The sequence below is a fragment of the Ranitomeya imitator genome, chromosome 6 (genome assembly GCF_032444005.1).
Source record: "Ranitomeya imitator isolate aRanImi1 chromosome 6, aRanImi1.pri, whole genome shotgun sequence".
NCBI classification, from domain to species: Eukaryota; Metazoa; Chordata; class Amphibia; order Anura; family Dendrobatidae; genus Ranitomeya; species Ranitomeya imitator.
Window position 1 is genome coordinate 376,723,870 of NC_091287.1, and position 20,487 is coordinate 376,744,356.

At 46.7% G+C, this 20,487-nt stretch overlaps 1 protein-coding gene across 2 annotated transcripts in view; it reads right to left on the reverse strand.

Moving 5' to 3' along the window:
- Window positions 1–1,048: 1,048 nt before the first annotated feature.
- The window catches only part of PSMG2 (proteasome assembly chaperone 2), a 35,566-nt gene continuing 16,127 nt past the window's right edge, over window positions 1,049–20,487 (reverse strand). Inside the window, exons 1-7 of one of the 2 annotated variants that reach the window (XM_069731013.1) lie at window positions 12,310–12,448; window positions 11,717–11,888; window positions 9,531–9,589; window positions 9,334–9,452; window positions 9,089–9,262; window positions 7,247–7,367; window positions 1,049–1,256 (exon numbers count right to left, since the gene is read on the reverse strand). In XM_069731013.1, coding sequence (XP_069587114.1) covers window positions 1,173–1,256; window positions 7,247–7,367; window positions 9,089–9,262; window positions 9,334–9,452; window positions 9,531–9,589; window positions 11,717–11,888; window positions 12,310–12,396 — 816 coding nt within the window. In that variant the 5' untranslated portion in view covers window positions 12,397–12,448 and the 3' untranslated portion in view covers window positions 1,049–1,172. Of the gene's footprint in view, window positions 1,257–7,246; window positions 7,368–9,088; window positions 9,263–9,333; window positions 9,453–9,530; window positions 9,590–11,716; window positions 11,889–12,309; window positions 12,449–20,487 lie in introns of those variants that run through there. The other variant, XM_069731014.1, reaches the window with a different exon arrangement.

Sequence of the window (20,487 nt, forward strand, 5' to 3'; positions counted from 1 at the left end):
GAGCAGCACTGGGGAACACTATTCTGTTCATTCATCACACAGCTTCCCACTCAATGTGATCGTGGGTGTTGATAGGTTGCTGTTAGTGTTGAGCGAGCATATTCAGTGTGCTCGAATATGTTCGAGTCCCCGCGGCTGCTTGTCTCATGGCTGTTCAACAGCCGCAACACATGAAAGGATTGCCAAACAGACAGGTAATCCCTGCATGTGTTACGGCTGTCAAACAGTCACAGGACACACAGGTGCAGGGATTAGAACATAGTATTTGAGCACGTCGTCGACACTCTGCTAGTACCCGAGCAGATAACACCTTCGCACAACACTAGTTGCCGTGTCTGTACTGCAGCGAAGTCCAGCAACAGGGTTCTCGGGTCACACAACTCAGCAAAAAAAAAGAAAAAAATACAATTAAAAAAGTGTTCAAAACATTGTATGCACACCAAAATATCAATAAAATTGTTGCATGCTGTGCAAAATACAAACAAAAAAAAACAACCCCTCACACAGCTCAATTGACTGAAAATAAATAAATAAATAAATAAATAAGGGTCTCAAAAAATGTTGGCAAGTTTTTTTTTCTTCACCAATTGTACTGACATGGAACGTCACATTGCCAGGTCATTTTTACCACACATGGAACACCGTAAAGATAAAACCCAAAAAACAACGGAGGAATTTTTGTTTCTTCGCAATCATTTGGAATTATTTCAACATCTTCCAACCTATGGGAAAAAAAAGGGTGTCATTCAGAACTACAACTGGTCCTGCGAAAACCAAGGCATCATATGGCTATATCCACTGAGGAATAAAAAAAAAAACAAGTTTAGAAAATGGGTGGAAAAAAATAAAATAAAATTGCAAACATAAATATTAACTGCAGTGAAAAGGAGTTAAAGCTGGGTGGACTTATCAGACAGATCGCAATACGTAGCTGAGTTTTCTTCTGGTTTATCAGTCAGTCGTGCATTTTCTGCTATTCATGGACTAAACAGCTCAGTGGAGGTAAGAAGAGTAAAAATACGAACTAATAAACCAAAACAACAAGAGCTTAGAAAACATTCATTCTTTATAGAATACAGGATATAAAACAATGATTCATGCAGAGATGGTCTTCTAATAAACTGGGATCAACGTAAAAGTGCTTCTTCATTCCACCGTAATCAGCACTGTGGTCAGAAAAGTGCAGATGGAAGACCGCCGCCAAACAGTAATCTCCAGGAGCTGGGCACCTTCCAGCGAGTTGTGCCAACATCATCCTGAAACAGGCAATGAGCTTAGGTCACAGACAGTACAAGTGTCGCTTGAGTGAGTAGTATTGGACCACCCCTTTAAAATACTTTAATAATTAATGTGCTAAAAACTTTCTTAAAAAAAAAAAAAGAGTTTTCCCAGTTAAAATAGGTTATCACTAGTGATGAGCGAGTGTACTCGTTGCTCGGGTTTTCCAGAGCACACCCGGGTAGTCTCCGAGTATTTTTTATTGCTCGAAGATTTAGTTTTCAGCCTGACAGCTGAATGATTCACAGCTACTAGCCTGCTTGATTACATGTGGGGGTTCCCTAGCAACCAGGCAACCCCAACATGTACTCAGCCTGGCTAATAGCTGTAAATCATTCAGCTGCCGGGATGAAAACAATCTCCGAGCACTAAAAAGTAATCGGAGGTCACCCGAGCAACGAGTATACTCGCTCATCACCTATCCACACTGCTGGATCTGGGTCAGATGACCAAACCGCTACTCTGTCCATTCTCAATGGGGCTGCCAAGAAAGGCCAAGCACAGCGCTTGGCAGCCCCATGAGGGTAGCTCACTATTGCCATAAGGGACAGGGAATCAGCCTTTTTTCAGAAGACTAAACTGCTGGGGAGTAAGCCCCCTTCACACAAACGTTTTTTTAACCCCTTAGTGACAGAGCCAATTTGGTACTTAATGACCAGGCCAATTTTTGCAATTCTGACCACTGTCACTTTATGAGGTTATAACTCTGGAACGCTTCAACGGATCCCGCTGATTCTGAGAATGTTTTTTCGTGACATATTGTACTTCATGTTAGTGGTAACATTTCTTCGATATTACTTGCGATTATTTATGAAAAAAACGGAAATATGGCGAAAATTTTTAAAATTTTGCAATTTTCAAACTTTGTATTTTTATGCCCTTAAATCAGAGAGATATGTCACAAAAAATAGTTAATAAATAACATTTCCCAAATGTCTACTTTACATCAGCACAATTTTGGAAACAAAATTTTTTTTTGTTAGGGAGTTATAAGGGTTAAAAGTTGACCAGCAATTTCTCATTTTTACAACACCATTTTTTTTTAGGGACCACATCACATTTGATGTCATTTTGAGGGGTCTATATGATAGAAAATAATGAAGTGTGACACCATTCTAAAAACTACACCCCTCAAGGTTCTCAAAACCACATTCAAGAAGTTTATTAGCCCTTTACGTGCTTCACAGGAACTGAAACAATGTGGAAGGAAAAAATGAACATTTAACTTTTTTTTGCAAACATCTTAATTCAGAACCATTTTTTTTATTTTCACAAGTGTAAAAACAGAAATGTAACCATAAATTTTGTTATGCAATTTCTCCTGAATACGCCAATACCCCATATGTGGGGGTAAACCACTGTTAGGGCGCACCGCAGAACTTAGAAGTGAAGGAGCGCCGTTTGACTTTTTCAATGCAGAATTGGCTGGAATTGAGATCGGACGCCATGTCACGTTTAGAGAGCCCCTGATGTGCCTAAACAGTGGAAACTCCCCACAAGTGACACCATTTTGGAAACTAGACCCCTTAAGGAACTTATCTAGATGTGTGGTGAGCACTTTGAACCCCCAAGTGCTTCACAGAAGTTTATAACGTAGAGCCGTGAAAATAAAAAATCGCTTTTGTTTACACAAAAATGATCTTTTCGCCCACAAATTCTTATTTTCACAAGGGTAACAGGAGAAATTAGACCACAAAAGTTGTTGTGCGATTTCTCCTGAGTACGCCGATACCCAATATGTGAGGGTAAACCACTGTTAGGGCGCACCGCAGAGCTTGGAAGAGAAGGAGTGCCGTTTTACTTTTTCAATGTAGAATTGGCTGGAATTGAGATTGGACACCATGTCGCGTTTGGAGAGCCCCTGATGTGCCTAAACAGTGGAAACCCCCCACAAGTGACACCATTTTGGAAACTAGACCCCTTAAGGAACTTATCTAGATGTGTGGCGAGCACTTTGAACCCCCATGTGCTTCACAGAAGTTTATAATGCAGAGCCGTGAAAATAAAAAATATTTTTTTTTCCACAAAAAAGATATTGTAGCCCCCAAGTTTTTATTTTCACAAGGGTAACAAGAGAAATTGGACCCCAAAAGTTGTTGTCCAATTTGTCCTGAGTATGCTGGTACCCCATATGTGGGGGTAAACCACTGTTTGGGCGCACGGCAGAGCTCGGAAGGAAGGAGCGCCGTTTTGGAATGCAGACTTTGATAGAATGGTCTGCGGGTATTATGTTGCGTTTGCAGAGCCCCTGATGTACCTAACCAGTAGAAACCCTCCACAAGTGACCCCATTTTGGAAACTAGACCCCCCAAGGAACTTATCTAGATGTGTGGTGAGAACTTTGAATGCCCAAGTGCTTCACAGAAGTTTAGAATGCAGAGTCGTGAAAATAAAAAATATTTTTTTTTTCCACAAAAAAAGATATTGTAGCCCCCAAGTTTTTATTTTCACAAGGGTAACAGGAGAAATTGGACTGCAATAGTTGTTGTCCAATTTATCCCGAGTACGCTGATGCGCCATATGTGGGGGTAAACCACTGTTTGGGCGCACGGCAGAGCTCAGAAGGGAGGGAGCACCATTTGACTTTTTGAGCGCAAAATTGGCTGTCGTGTTTGGAGACCCCCTGATGTACCTAAACAGTGGAAACCCCCCAATTCTAGCACCAACCCTAACCCCAACACACCCCTAACCCTAATCCCAACCTGATCCATAATCCTAATCACTAACCATAATCACAACCCTTACCCCAAAACAACCCTAATGTCAATCCTAACCATAACCCTAAATCCAACACACCCCTAATCCTAATCTCAACCCTAACCTCAAACCTAACCCTAATCCCAATACACCCCTAATCACAACCCTAACCTTAACCCTAATCCCAAACCTAACCCTAATCCCAAGCGTAACCCTAATGCCAACCCTAACCCTAATACCAACCCTAACCCAAACCCTAACCCTAATCCAAACCCTAACCCTAACTTTAGCCCCAACCCTAGCCCTAACTTTAGCCCCAACCCTAACCCTAGCCCTAAGGCTACTTTCACACTTGCGTCGTTTGGCATTCCGTCGCAATCCGTCGTTTTGGACAAGAAACGGATCCTGCAAATGTGCCCGCAGGATGCATTTTTTGCCCATAGACTTGTATTGCCGACGGATCGTGACGGATGGCCACACGTCGCGTCCGTCGTGCACTGGATCAGTTGTGTTTTGGCGGAGCGTCGGCACAAAAAAACGTTCAATGAAACGTTTTTTTGTACGTCGCATCCGCCATTTCTGACCGCGCATGCGTGGCCGTAACTCCGCCCCCTCCTCCCCAGGACATAGATTGGGCAGCGGATGCGTTGAAAAACTACAGCTGCTGCCCACGTTGTGCACAATTTTCACAACGTGCGTCGGTATGTCGGGCCGACGCATTGCGACGGCCCCGTACCGACGTAAGTGTGAAAGAAGCCTAACCCTAAATTTAGCCCCAACCCAAACCCTATATTTAGCCCCAACCCTAGCCCTAACCCTAACCCTACCCCTAACCTAACCCTACCCCTAACCTAACCCTACCCCTAACCCTACCCCTAACCTAACCCTACCCCTAACCCCCTACCCCTAACCCTACCCCTAACCCTAATTTTAGCCCCAACTGCTGTTCTCCTGCCGGCCGGCAGATGGAGACAGATGGCGGGCGCACTGGGCATGCGTCCGCCATGTTCTTCTGCCGGCGGCCAGGAGGAGCAGCAAGAGGATCCAAGGACACAGGTGAGTATTGTAGGGTCCCCGAATCCCCCTATTTCTCTGTCCTCTGATGTGCGATCACATCAGAGGACAGAGAATTACACTTTACTTTTTTTTTTTTTTTTTTTGCGGTCGCCGGTAAACAGTTAATTACCGGCGATCGCAAAACAGGGGTCGGTAAAACCGACCCCTATCATGCTCTTTGGGGTCTCGGCTACCCCCGGCAGCCGAGACCCCAAAGATTCTCCCGGTGCCGGCTGGCGGGCGCACTGCACATGCGCCCGCCATTTTAAACATGGCGGCGCCCACCGGGAGACACGAGGAGCATCGGGGGAGCTAGGTGAGTATTGGGGGGCCACCTGGGACCCCTTTTCTCTGTCCTCCGATGTGCGATCACATCGGAGGACAGAGAAATTAAAAAGAGATCGCTTTTTTTTTTTTTTTTTGCGATCGCCGGTAAACTGTTAATTACCGGCGATCGCAAATGCGGGGTGGGTTAAAAACCCCCAGAATCATGTTCTCTGGGGTCTCGGCTACCCCCGGCAGCCGAGACCCCGGAGAAAATCGGCCTGTGGGGGGCGCTATTGACTTTTTCCACAGTGCCGTTAATTAACGGCGCTGTGGTTTAAGTACCCTTAGCGGCCGCCGTTAAAAGGCGTATCGGCGGTCGCTAAGGGGTTAAGGACCGCAAATATGGACACACGGCCATTGTATTTCAGGTCACGGTCTGTGTGAAAAACTCACAGACATCTCAGTTTTTTTACGCGCACCACAGCCAAAATGCATGCCGCACGTGTGCACACTTATGGTACGCGTGTGACATCAGTGTGACACGTACCGGCGCCTGGGGGAAGCCATATCGTTCTCGCTGTTCCCAGGCGCCTGGTGCTGAAAACAGCTCTCATTATTGTCGCCTGGTCTCCCTGAAATTCACACGACCTGGCGACAATGATGGGAGTTGTACTCAACCCCACTGTGCACATGGTATGTAAAATAAAGAATTTAAAAAATTTGTGTGAGCTCTTGCATAATTTTGAGCACTGGCTGAGGGAAAGCTCATGGCTGGGGGCTCATGTTACTAATCTAGGAAAAGAGACAATATCCCAAAAGGTTTCCAGGCTATTAATAACTGCTAATAACTGCTCACAGTTGTTTACTTAGCCTTTACCGGTTGGTTTACGGGGGACCCCAGAAAAAAAAATGACGTAGGGTCCACCTATAAATTCTAACCCGCAAAGGCTAAACTGACAGCTGTGGGTTGAAATACCGTATTAGTCTGTGAACGAGCCAGGGATATTGTCCCCGCTCCTAACATCAGCCCTCAGCCGCATCCATAAGATGTGCCAAATCTGGCATTTACTCTCGCTCTTCCCACTTGCCCCGATGCGGTGTCAAGTGGAGTAATAGGGTTGGGGTTAATGTCAGCTTTGTATTGTCAGCTGACAAGAAGCCCAGGAGTTAGTAATTGACAGCCGTCTGTAAGACGCCCCTATTACTAACCCCATATTCACATTGTAAAAAAAATACATAGCAAGAATAAAGTCATTCAATTGAAATAAACACATCCACCCACCCTCATTTTCCCATTTACTGCTGTAAAAATGAAAATAATAAGCCATATTCCTCACCGACCGCCATCCATTTGTCCCATGTAGAAGTCTAGCTCTGCTACGTCTGAATAACATGGCTGAGCAGTGGCATGATGCGACTGCTCAGCCGTGAATCCAGGACACACTTGTTTTTTATTTTAATTATTCATTTTATACACAGCGGGTGCTGAATACAACCCCCGTTATTGTGATCTAGTAGCGCTGATCTCAGGAAGACCAGGCGACAATGATGAGAGCTGTTATCAGCACCCAGCGCCTGGGAACAGCCAACTATAATGCTTTTCCCAGGAACCGGTACTTGTCACACGGGCGGCACACGGATGCCACACGGATGTGACACACAGACAGCAAACAGATATACAGATATGTCATATATGGATGGCACACGGACAATGGATCTCACCAGTACTGGTTTTTCCAGTACAGGAATTACAAGGACCTGAGAAGGGTTCTTGTCACCAGATGCTTCACCATTTAGGTGGCCGAAAACTTTGGGCAGTAATAAGGTATTTTACAGTCTAACTCACATTTTTATAAAAAGCCAATTGACTTTGATACAGATATTCCAGCAGTTTTTCCATGATGTCCAGTATCCCGGCTGAACAACATTGTTAATGACGGATACTTACCGGAAAATCAAGCAGATTAAGCCATCTGTTAACATGATCCAGAAGAGCAAAAGCGTCAGGCACGTTGTCACCTTCAGAGCAGAACTTGAGAACAGCAGCCATGTGTATGCCCTCAGAACAGCTGTGGGTAAAGAAGCATAATGATGGTTGAATGTAAAAAGTCACAACCATTAAGTTTGAATTAGAAATTAAAGGGAGCCTGTCACCCGCCTCTGGCGTTTTTTAACTAAAAGAGCCACCTTGTGCAGCACTAATGCTGCATTCTGTGAAGGTGGCTCTTCTATTTGTGCTCCCATCCAACACAGCAATATTAATTTTTATAATTTGCGCGCCATACCTTTAGTCTGTCCAGGGTTCACGTCTTTTCCCCCCCGGACACAACCGCCTCCCAGCCATCACTCAGCCCCTCCGTGCGCCACCTCATCTGTTTTCAGTAACATACCCGACAACTGCGCTGTGCTTTTCTTTTTCAGGTATGCGCCGTTTGCGCTGCCCTTCGACTCACATCACCTGATGGAATTCATCTCGCTCCTGCGTGTACCCGAGGCCCGCAAACCCGCCCCCAGTGTGAATAAATTATAACACGTTGCGGGGCGGGATCTCGGGCACACGCAGGCGCAAGATAAATTCCATCAGGTGATGTGAGTCGAAGGGCAGCGCAAATGGCGCATGGCCGAAAAAGAAAAGCACAGCGCAGTTGCCGGGTACGTTACTGAAGACAGAGGAGGCGGCGCACGGAGGGGCTAACTGATGGCTGGGAGGCGGTTGTGTCTGGGGGAAAAGACGTGCCCCCTTGACAGACTAAAGGTATGGCACGAAAATTATAAAAATTAATATTGCTGTGTTGGGAGGAAGCACAAAAAGAAGAGCCAACTTCACAGAATGCAGCATTAGTGCTGCACAAGGTGGCTCTTTTAGTTAAAAACTCCAGGGGGGGTGACAGGTTCCCATTAAATATAACATGGTGTGAATACCAATTAATGGACCACTATGTTATATATGGTTAGCTTGGAGTCAGAGTGAGACCACCTCTTTGCAGCAGCTATTCACTTTATATAAAGTGGTTAATCCTTATTGACCACAGAGAAAGGTTCTCCAGAATGAAAAACACCTTCAAAGTAACCTTTTAAAAACAAGTAAGAAAGTTCTGCTTCTTCCCAAAAACTAACTGCCTATTCCTCCCCCAAAGTTATTTTTTATCAGTATAGAATTTCTGAGCATCAGCTGGAATCTATCCAGGAAAATAAACACGGTTTAGGGGATGGAATAGGCATCTTTCCATGTGTCATGGTCATCAAGACTCCAAATGTTAGTCACCCCTACTTATTTGCATAGCTGGCAACTCAACGTGCCCCAAATACTGCTCAGACATTATATTAAACGTAAAGGTTTTCCTTACCATTGATGTTCCTAGAAAATAGTCACAAGTCTTCATAAACTCTGCACCCTTGAAAAAGCTCACGGCAAAATACACATTGAGGGTTGAGATTGTGGGAGCAGACATTTTGAGTTTTTGAAGACAATGACACAACCGGGTTGATATTCTGTATATTGACTTAACCCGGGGGGCTCGGTAATATTTGGACACAACATAATATGTCCTGTGCGCTCATAGATTTTGTGATAAACTGAGATATTGATGATTAGTTGTGAATATGTTTTATGCATCTTTTCTTTCCCGTTTGTTTGGCACTTAGACTTGTGGAGACATCTGGATTATCATACATTTAGAACACTATCTTTTATAGCCGTTTAATATATTAGGGATTGTGTGTTTAGAAAACAGATTTCATAATAAAAGTAATTAATGGCAGAGGGACACAGAACACAAAGGACACGTACCAGTCTTCGAACAACCGTTTTGTAAAGCCTCCTCCAGGGATGGAGATCTTTTTCTCTTCGTCATTTATGCCTGGATATAAAGACAGCTTTTCCATTTCCTTCCACTCCAATGCCTTCATCGTGTCTGCCACCAACGTCTGCAATGTTGGCGTGACTAAGTAACGGAAAGGAGACCTGCATAATACAATATCAGATTATCATCCAGATTGCTGAGGGTGAATATGGAAAGTAACCTTGAAACATACCCCAAAAGTTGGCTGTCATCTCGCTGGTACGCATGGCTGCTGGAAAGGAGAACGACTCTGGAAAACGCACACTGCTTAATCCAGCAGGTTAAAGCTTGGCAGAACGCTCTAGATTTATTCTTCAGAGAGAAAGAAGTGAGTCACAAGAAGGAATAGTGATCCATCCCGCATCAACATGCGACTAATATCACCTCTACCTTTATTAATGGAGACCTGATCTGCAGCACAGCAAGCTTCTTGTCAGATGATGCATAGACTGTAGAGAATAGTAGATAAGTAAAATGTGACAACATATAATAAAAGTACAATATCTAGTGTAATACATTTCTTGGCTCATATCTTCTTTGTACTGCCGCAGACACCCTAGTTCTATAGTATATAAAATGTGAAGACCCCCTACTGTAAATTATAGGGTATACTTTCATCTTTTTTCCAGAATGGAAATTATATTATGGATGATAAGTTATGCACTATATACTAGTAGATTGTGGAAAACATGTAAAAATGTCAGGATCATGTACAGCATTGACTACAAAACAGTCCTAATGAATATCCGTCAGGTCTCCTGTGCCCCACTGTGTGACCACAGCATAGGAGAAAGGGGACCTGTTTAACCCTTCAATAACGCAGGCTTTTTTGAGTCTCCACATTTCAGAATATACAATTTATTAATTTTTTCATTGACCTAGCTGTGTGAGGCCAGGCATTTTGCAGGTGAAACAGTAATTTTTTTTAGCCAACATTTGACACTACATATCTTTTTTAATATAATTTACAGTTTACCCTACAAAACCTGTCAGACTTATTTCTTCAGATCACTGTGGGGAACTAAACACTTGTACATTATATAAAAACTCCCACAGATTTCAACCTTAGGGCTATGTGCACACAGAATCCACCTTAAACATGCCTCCCTAAAATGAACAAAATGACATTGCTGAACGCATGTTCCATAATAATAATAATAATTTTTATTTATATAGCGCCAACATATTCCACAGCGCTTTACATTATAGAGGGGATTTGTACAGACAATAGACATTACAGCATAACACTAAAGACCAAAACAGATACCAGGAGGAATGAGGGCCCTGCTCGCAAGCTTACAATCTAGGAGGAAAAAGGGGAGACATGAGAGGTGGATGGTAACAATTGCTTTTGCTGTTCAGACCAGCCATAGTGTAAGGATTGGGTGTTCATGTAAAGCTGCATGAACCGGTTATCAGCCAGAATGTGTAAAAGTACAGACACAGAGGCTATTAAATGCTTAATTCCATCTTCTGTCACTTCTTTTATCGGCTCTAGGGTTCAGAAACCCTGAAGTGGTTAAAAGAAGTGACATGCTGAATCTTCACATAGGGAGGCTGTGTGGGGGCTTAGAGGTTATACAGAAGGGGTTGTGAGTGGGCTCATATGGTATAAATGCACAATTCTGCTCAATATTAAATGATAAACAATAATAATATAAAATGATTATAATTAATATGTTAAAGGGAACCTGTCACCAAGTTAGGCCGATATGAGATGTGGCCACCGCCTATCAGGGCTGATATACAGAATTCTATAATGCTGTATATCTGCCCCCAACCCGACCTGGAAGAGAAGAAAAATAACTTTTATTATACTCACCAACGGGGCGGTCCGGTCTGAGGGGTGTCGCTTTTCTTGTTCCAGCGCCTCCCATCTTCTTACGATCGCGGTCCTCCTTCTTGGTTCATGTTGATGACGCGTCCCTGAATCATCCACAGTCTGCTCGGCACCACGCTCCTGCGCAGACGTACTTAATTGTCCTGATGAGGCCAGAGCAAAGTACTGCAGTGCGCAGGCGCTAGGAAAGGTCAGAGAGGCCCGGCGCCTGCGCACTGCAGGAATTTGCTCTGCCCTCAACAGGACAGAGAAGTACGCCTGCACAGGAGCGCTGTGCCGACGAGACTGTGTAGATGATGCAGGGACACGTCATTCACACGAACCAAAAAACAGAGCGGCATCGCAAGAAGATGGGAGGCGCCGGTCCAAAAAGAGCGACACCCCTCAGACCAGACCGCCCCACAGGTGAGCGTAGTAAGTTATTTTTCTTCTCTTACAGGTCGGGTTGGGGGCAGATATGCAGCATTATAGAATGCTGAATATCAGCCCTGAAAGGCGGAGGTCATAAATTATATTGGCCAAACCTGGTGACAGGTTCCCTTTAACAATAATATTGAGCAGAATTAATTGCAGCCCGTGTCCAAAACATTCAGTTTCTCAAGTAGCCCATAGGAAAAATGAATTGCCCAACCTGCCTTAGAGGATGCAGATTTAAAGCACCAACTCCGACACAGACATATTATACACAAGCACAGTTTTTGAGCCATTTCAGTATTTGTCCATAACGTGCTCTCACCTTCTGCATTTATACACAGCTCCTTTGCATGATCTTCATTGGTAGCATATGGATTACTACCAACCATTGGTACAAGACAGTCCGTATAAAAATACCCAACCTTTGGCATATTCAGAGAGGAAATGATCAGGTCCACGGCAAGTTGTCCAACATTTCCTACAGATACTGCAGGCTGAAACAAAAGCGAGAGATCAGATGAGATCATCAATAATCATTTACCGGAAGGGTTTCCATGTATAAACCATTCACGGTAAGGATGTAATGGTTGCAACTGCTAAAACAATCAGAATGAATGAAATCAATCCCATCATTATCAAACTAAACAGCCACTTTAATGACCTATCAATACTCCACATACCCACAGCATTTTGGGATTTAGCGACAAGCTCGTTTTTATTTTATTTTTTTTAGGGGTGTGGGGTTGCTGCTTTGCATTTCAAAAGGCATAACTTTTTTCCACTGATGACGCCTTCATGCATATCAGAGAAATTTTACTTCCCCCCCCCCCCAACACTGTTAGGCATATATAAATTACTGTGTGATCTAAAACTGTAGATATTAAGACACAAATAATAGGATTTTTGATTGCTTACCTTAAAATCTGTTTCTCGGAGCCTCAATTGGGGGACACAGGAACCATGGCTGTATGCTGCTGCCACTAGGAAGCTGACACTATGCATAAAAAGTTAGCTCCTCCTCTGCAGTGTACACCCCACCGACTGGCATTATGCACTTCAGTTAGTGAGAAAGCAGTAGGAGAAAAACAACAAGGTTGAAGCATAATCGTAAACATGAGAACTGTAAACGTGAGAACAGTCATAGAACAACAAAAATTGAGAAACATTGGGAGGGTGCTGTGTCCCCCAATGAAGGCTCCGATTTTACGGTAAGCAACCAAAAATCCTGTTTTCTCTATCGCCACTCATTGGGGGACACAGGAACCATGGGACGTCCCAAAGCAGTCCCTGGGGCGGAAAAACAGACTTCCATCAGGTCAGAGGACTCACCACTGCCACCTGCAAGATCCTTCTGCCTAGGCTGGCGTCCGCCGAAGCGTAGATATGGACCTTGTAACTTTGGTGAACGTGTGGATGGAAGACCAGGTTGCCGCTTTGCAAAGCTGTAGGGCGGAAGCCCTGTGGGGTACCGCCCAGGAAGCGCCGACTGCCTGGGTAGAGTGAGCACTCTGTTCTTGACCCGGTAAGCCTCCAAAATTGCCATTCTGATCCAGCGAGCAATAGTCGCCTTGGAAGCCAGCAGGCCTCTACGCGTGCCATCAGGAATGACAAAAAGAGAATCCGTCTTCCGGAAAGCGGCCGTTCTAGCCAGGTAGATCCTCACTGCCCTGACGAGGTCCAGCTTGTTCAACGATCGCTCCAGAGGATGAGTCGGAGCTGGACAAAAGGAAGGTAGAACAATGTCCTTGTTGAGGTGGAAGGTGGAAACCACCTTAGGAAGGAAGGTAGAGGCCTGAGAACCACCTTGTCCTGGTGGATAAACAAGAAAGGAGGTCGGCAAGACAGGGCCGCCAACTCGGAAACGCGGCGGATAGAAGTGATGGCCGCAAGAAAGGCCACCTTCCAAGATAGAACGGACAGGGAAACCTCCCTGAGAGGCTCAAAGGAGGAACCCCTCAAAACGGCCAGCACCAGATTTAAATTCCATGAATCCACAGGGGCCCTGTAAGGAGGAACAGCATGGGCTACTCCTTGAAGAAAGGTCTTAACCTGTGGCCGAGAAGACAACATCTTCTGGAAAAGGACAGAGAGCGCAGAAACCTGGCCCTTTAGGGAACTAAGAGCAAGACCCAAATCCAGTCCTGCCTGAAGGAAGGCCAAGATGGAAGGCAGGGAAAAGGACATAAGTGAAACGCGGTTGAACTCACACTAACGGAACTAAGCCTTCCAGGTACGATAGTAGATCCTGGAAGACGAAGGCTTCCGAGCCTGGATCATGGTGTGAATCACCCAGTCCGAAAGGCCGGACGCTCTTAGAACTGCGGTCTCAACAGCCACGCCGTTAAACTGAGCGACCGAGAATTCGGGTGGCAGATAGGACCCTGAGACAGCAGATCGGACCTGTTTGGAAGGCTGCCAGGGATGTCCGCGAGAAGGTTGACGATCTCCGCAAACCAAGCTCTCCTGGGCCAATCCGGGGCGATCAGAATGACCGGCACCCCTTCCGCTTTGATCTTTTTCAAAAGCTTGGGAAGCAAGGGAAGGGGTGGGAACAAATAGGGCAGCACGAACAGCGACCAAGGAATGACCAGAGCGTCGACGCCCACTGCAAGAGGATCGCGAGACCTGGAGACGAACCGAGGACCCTTCCTGTTCATTCGGGACACCGTGAGGTCCACGTCCGGAGTCCCCCATCGAAGACAAATCTGATGGAAGACCTCTGGATGCAAGGACCATTTCCCTGCCGCGAGACCCTCGCGGCTGAGGAAGTCGGCGGCTCAATTGTCCACGCCGGGGATATGTACCGCGGATATCACCAGAACCGTTGCCTCTGCCCAGAGGAGAATCTTGGATACCTCGGCAAGGGCCAAGGAGCTCCGAGGCCCCCTTGATGGTTGACATAAGCCACAGCCGTGGCATTGTCCATCTGGACTCGGATTGGTAGACCCCTGAGAATCTTTTCCCAGTGACGAAGGGACAGAAAGATAGCCCGAGTCTCGAGAACATTTATCGGCAGAGTTGACTCCTGCGCCGACCAACGACCCTGAACAGTCAGGTGGCGAAACTCCGCACCCCAGCCAAGCAGGGCTGGCGTCACCACTTGCCAGTGAACTGGAAGGAAGGACCTGCCCTGGGAGATGAGAGGTGACGTCAGTCATCAGTTGAGAGACCGTTTGACCCAGGGAGAGAGTCGGATCGGACGATCCAGGGAGAAGACAGACCTGTCCCACTGAGATAGGATGGCTTGCTGAAGAGGTCGCGAGTGAAATTGGGCGAGGGGAATCTCTTCCAATGTTGTTACCATCCTCCCCAGAACCTTCATGGCCGATCAGAAGGAGGGAAATTGAGGACCCTGGAGCAAGCGTACGTCCCAACGAAGGATGGATCTCTTGTCTTCGGGAAGGAAGACTTTGGTCTGACGATTGTCGAAGAGCATACCCTCAAGATGGCTATCAGCGCCGCCATGATCTTTGTGAAAACCCTGGGAGCGGTTGCAAGACTAAACGGCAGGGCAACGAACTGTAAATGGTCCTGGAGCACCGCAAAGCGCAGGAATCGGTGATGTCCCGGGAATATCGGGACATGGAGGTAGGCGTCCTGAATATCTATGGAACACAGAAATTCATGAGCATCCATGGAAGCAATTACCGAACGAAGGGATTCCATCCTGAGGTGTCTCAGGCGAACCCTCTTGTTCAGCAATTTGAGATCCAGAATGGGACGAACCTTGCCGTCTTTTTTCGGTACCACGAAAAGATTGGAATAGAAACCTGTGAACAGTTCTTTTTCTGGGACGAAAACGATTACTCCGGATTTGAGGAGAGAAGCGATGGCTGTGAGAAAACCCGGAACTAGAGCGGGGTCTCTTGGAGGTCGGGATTCGAAGTAACGATCCCGGGGTCGTGAAACAAACTCTATTTTGTATCCCGAGGATACAACTTCCCTGACCCATGCGTCCTCTACTGAGGAGATCCACACGTCCCTGAAGAAGATGAGACGGCCGCCCAGCCTGGGAAGTGGGCTGGGGTCTTGCCGCGAGTGATGCCGAGGTGGATCTTCCAGTCCTGGATCTGGAAGATCTACCCTGGGAGTAGCGGGAACGCCAGGAAGGAGTGGGTCTAAAGGATACCATTTTCTTCTCTTGACATGCCTGTAACCTCTGCTGCTGCTGGGAAAAGGAGTTTGACGCAGCGAAACGACGAAAGGACCGAAATTGCCGTCTAGGAGGAGGGCGACGAGGTTTAGACTGGGGAAGAAGAGAACTTGTGCCCCCGGTAGCGTCCTTAATGATTTGGTCCAGTTTAGAACCAAAGAGACGTGAACCTTGAAAGGGCAGGCTGGTAAGGGACTTTTTAGAAGACAAATCCGCCTGCCAGGCCTTGAGCCAAACGGTCTGGCGGATGGCAACAGTGTTGCTGGACGCCTGAGCCGCACAAGACGTGGCATCCAGGGAGGCGGAAACCAGGTATTCACCCGCGTGAAAAATCTGGTTAGCAAGCTCCGCCAGCTGTCCGGGTAGAGCCCCGTCCAGGATGCCCCAACGGAGTTGTTTGGCCCATTTGGATATGGATTTCGAAACCCAAGTGGAAGCAAAGGCCGGGCATAAAGTAGCTGCAGCCGCTTCAAAGGCTGACTTCGCAAAGGATTCTATGACACTATCGTTAGAATCCTTCAGAGATGCTCCGCCGGACAGTGGAAGGACTGTGTTTGTAAACAGCCTGGAAACTGGAGGATCCACCGAAGGAGAATCAGTCCAATTGGCGGTAAGTTCTGGAGAAAAGGGATATAAAACGCCAAGACGCTTTCCCTTCTGAAAACGTCTGGTCGGATTCTCTCTTTCTCTGGTCATGATCTCCTCGAATTCAGGAGCGAAGAACTTGGAAGGTAGTTTAGCCCGTTTAAACGAAATTGTATGATCTGCAGGTTCTATAGAGGTATCTTTGATGCCACAGGTCTGATTTATCGCTCCAATGAGATTCTGAATCATATCCCTCATGGTAGCGATTTGGCTAGAATCCAGCTCCAAAATATCCTCCGAGGGCGCATCAGAGAACGCCTCACCTGATTCAGGGGAGGAGGACCGGGAGGAAGCCGACCGCAGAGAAGGACCATGGGGCGAGATGGAACGAGAAGAGGACTCAGACCGGAGTTCAATGACCGAACTTCTAAGCACGCTTGTGTGCTAGGATCATGGTCCTGCTGTCGGATCTATGAAGATACAGGGTGGCAGTACACGCCGTACTCATAGTCTATAGTGTGGGATTACAGGTGCGACTGTTCATCCTGCATCCCTCCGGAAAACCCTGTAAGGAAACGACGCACATTGAGGTAGATAAGGGTCTAATGAAAGACCCGTGTCCACCTCCTACTGACACTAAGCTAAACTGAAGTGCATAATGCCGGTGCGGTGTACACTGCAGAGGAGGAGCTAACTTGTTTTGTGCATAGTGTCAGCCTCCTAGTGGCAGCAGCATACACCCCATGGTTCCTGTGTCCCCCAATGAGAGGCGATAGAGAAATAGAAAAATAAATAAACGTTTAATTGCTTTTCATGCTCTTCATATTTCAAAAGGAATCACGTTATATTATTTTTTAGTTCATTACGGTCATATGGTCATGTACTGAATAGATTTCTTGTTTTTACGTTACAAATTTTATTATATACTAAATCACTTTGTGCACTTTTTTTTCTAACATTAAAGAGATAATTGTTTTACATGTATATTTTAAACTTCTGTTTGGTAACACGTTGTAATCTTTGTACTTAAAGGGGTTCCCAAAACAATGTATTAATTAAATAAATAACACATTTAAATATTGAACACTTTTGTAAAAAAAAAAAAAAGGTACCGTGTATTTTATCTAGTGCACTGTCAAGATTTCATATACAGGAACTGCCATACATCGGTGTGCAGTAATGATGAGCAATAAGGTGTTATCTGAGCATGCTCGGGCGCTGAGAGACTTGAGCATGCTCAAAAATTGTACCCGCGGCTGCTTGTCCCGTGGCTGTTCAGCAGAAACAACACTTGCAAGGACTGCCTGACAAACAGACAAGCCCTGCATGTGTGCGACTGTCCAACAGCAGCAAGACATGCAGAACTAGCGTGCACCCATAGCAGATTTCACAAGACACATAGGACGGGCTGTATCAAGCACGACAAAGACACAGTAAAGTGGTCAGGATGACTGAGATGGTTGTCCACTCCACTCAGTGTCCTGTCAGGTAGGCTGAGAGGAATGCGCCATGATGCTTCACTGGAAGCTGCTCTGACATGACCTCTGTCTCGAGATGTTCTTCATGCAGCCCACCCTACTGTGTGTCCTCTGAAACGTAGAACTGGTTGTGATTGATGGCAGTTGCCATCTATGAAATCCTGAGAGAGTTCAGGAGATAAAGAACACCTTTTGGCTATGTAAAAGATATTTAGAAAAATGTTTACTAGTTAAATGTGTGTTATTTATTTTACTACATTGCTCAGTGAACCACTTTAACCCCTTAGCGACCGCCGATACGCCTTTTAACGGCGGCCGCTAAGGGTACTTAAACCACAGCGCCGTTAATTAACGGCGCTGTGGAAAAAGTCCATAGCGCCCCCCAGAGGCCGATTTTCTCCGGGGTCTCGGCTGCCGAGGGTAGCAGAGACCCCCAGAGAACATGATTCGGGGGGTTTTTAACCCACCCCGCATTTGCGATCGCCGGGAATTAACCGTTTACCGGCGATCGCAAAAAAAAAAAAAAAGTGATCTCTTTTTAATTTCTCTGTCCTCCGATGTGATCGCACATCGGAGGACAGAGAAAAGGGGTCCCAGGTGGCCCCCCAATACTCACCTAGCTCCCCCGATGCTCCTCGTGTCTCCTGGTGGGCGCCGCCATCTTCAAAATGGCGGGCGCATGCGCAGTGCGCCCGCCGGCCGGCACCGGGAGAATCTTTGGGGTCTCGGCTGCCGGGGGTAGCCGAGACCCCAAAGAGCATGATTGGGGTCGGTATTACCGACCCCTGTTTTGCGATCGCCGGTAATTAACTGTTTACCGGCGATCGCAAAAAAAAAAAAAAAAAAAAGTGATCTCTTTTTAATTTCTCTGTCCTCCGATGTGATCGCACATCGGAGGACAGAGAAAAGGGGTCCCAGGTGGCCCCCCAATACTCACCTAGCTCCCCCGATGCTCCTCGTGTCTCCCGGTGGGCGCCGCCATCTTCAAAATGGCGGGCGCATGCGCAGTGCGCCCGCCGGCCGGCACCGGGAGAATCTTTGGGGTCTCGGCTGCCGGGGGTAGCCGAGACCCCAAAGAGCATGATTGGGGTCGGTATTACCGACCCCTGTTTTGCGATCGCCGGTAATTAACTGTTTACCGGCGACCGCAAAAAAAAAAAAAGTAAAGTGTAATTCTCTGTCCTCTGATGTGATCGCACATCAGAGGACAGAGAAATAGGGGGATTCGGGGACCCTAGCATACTCACCTAGGTCCCTGGATCCTCTTGCTGCTCCTCCTGGCCGCCGGCAGAAGAACATGGCGGACGCATGCCCAGTGCGCCCGCCATCTGTCTCCATCTGCCGGCCGGCAGAACAGCAGTTGGGGCTAAAATTAGGGGTAGGGGTAGGGTTAGGGGTAGGGTTAGGGGTAGGGTTAGGGCTAGGGTTAGGGCTAGGGTTGGGGCTAAATTTAGGGTTAGGGTTGGGGCTAAATTTAGGGTTAGGGTTGGGGCTAAATTTAGGGTTAGGGTTGGGGCTAAATTTAGGGTTAGGCTTCTTTCACACTTACGTCGGTACGGGGCCGTCGCAATGCGTCGGCCCGACATACCGACGCACGTTGTGAAAATTGTGCACAACGTGGGCAGCAGCTGTAGTTTTTCAACGCATCCGCTGCCCAATCTATGTCCTGGGGAGGAGGGGGCGGAGTTACGACCACGCATGCGCGGTCAGAAATGGCGGATGCGACGTACAAAAAAAAGTTTCATTGAACTTTTTTTGTGCCGACGCTCCGCCAAAACACAACTGATCCAGTGCACGACGGACGCGACGTGTGGCCATCCGTCACGATCCGTCGGCAATACAGGTCTATGGGCAAAAAACGCATCCTGCGGGCACATTTGCAGGATCCGTTTCTTGTCCAAAAGACGGATTGCGACGGAATGCCAAACGACGCAAGTGTGAAAGTAGCCTTAGGGCTAGGGCTAGGGTTGGGGCTAAAGTTAGTGTTAGAGCTGGGATTAGGGTTAGGGTTTGGATTAGGGTTGGTATTAGGGTTAGGGTTGGCATTAGGGTTACGCTTGGGATTAGGGTTAGGTTTGGGATTAGGGGTGTATTGGGATTAGGGTTAGGTTTGAGGTTAGGGTTGAGATTAGGATTAGGGGTGTGTTGGATTTAGGGTTTTGATTAGGGTTATGGTTAGGGTTGACATTAGGGTTGTTTTGGGGTAAGGGTTGTGATTATGGTTAGGGTTAGTGATTAGGATTATGGATCAGGTTGGGATTAGGGTTAGGGGTGTGTTGGGGTTAGGGTTGGAGCTAGAATTGGGGGGTTTCCACTGTTTAGGTACATCAGGGGGTCTCCAAACACGACCGCCAATTTTGCGCTCAAAAAGTCAAATGGTGCTCCCTCCCTTCTGAGCTCTGCCGTGCGCCCAAACAGTGGGTTACCCCCACATATGGGGCATCAGCGTACTCGGGATAAATTGGACAACAACTTCTGGGGTCCAATTTCTCTTGTTACCCTTGTGAAAATAAAAACTTGGGGGCTACAATATCTTTTTTGTGGAAAAAAAAAATATTTTTTATTTTCACGACTCTGCATTCTAAACTTCTGTGAAGCACTTGGGCATTCAAAGTTCTCACCACACATCTAGATAAGTTCCTTGGGGGGTCTAGTTTCCAAAATGGGGTCACTTGTGGAGGGTTTCTACTGGTTAGGTACATCAGGGGCTCTGCAAACGCAACATAATACCCGCAGACCATTCTATCAAAGTCTGCATTCCAAAACGGCGCTCCTTCCGAGCTCTGCCGTGTGCCCAAACAGTGGTTTACCCCCACATATGGGGTACCAGCATACTCAGGACAAATTGGACAACAACTTTTGGGGTCCAATTTCTCT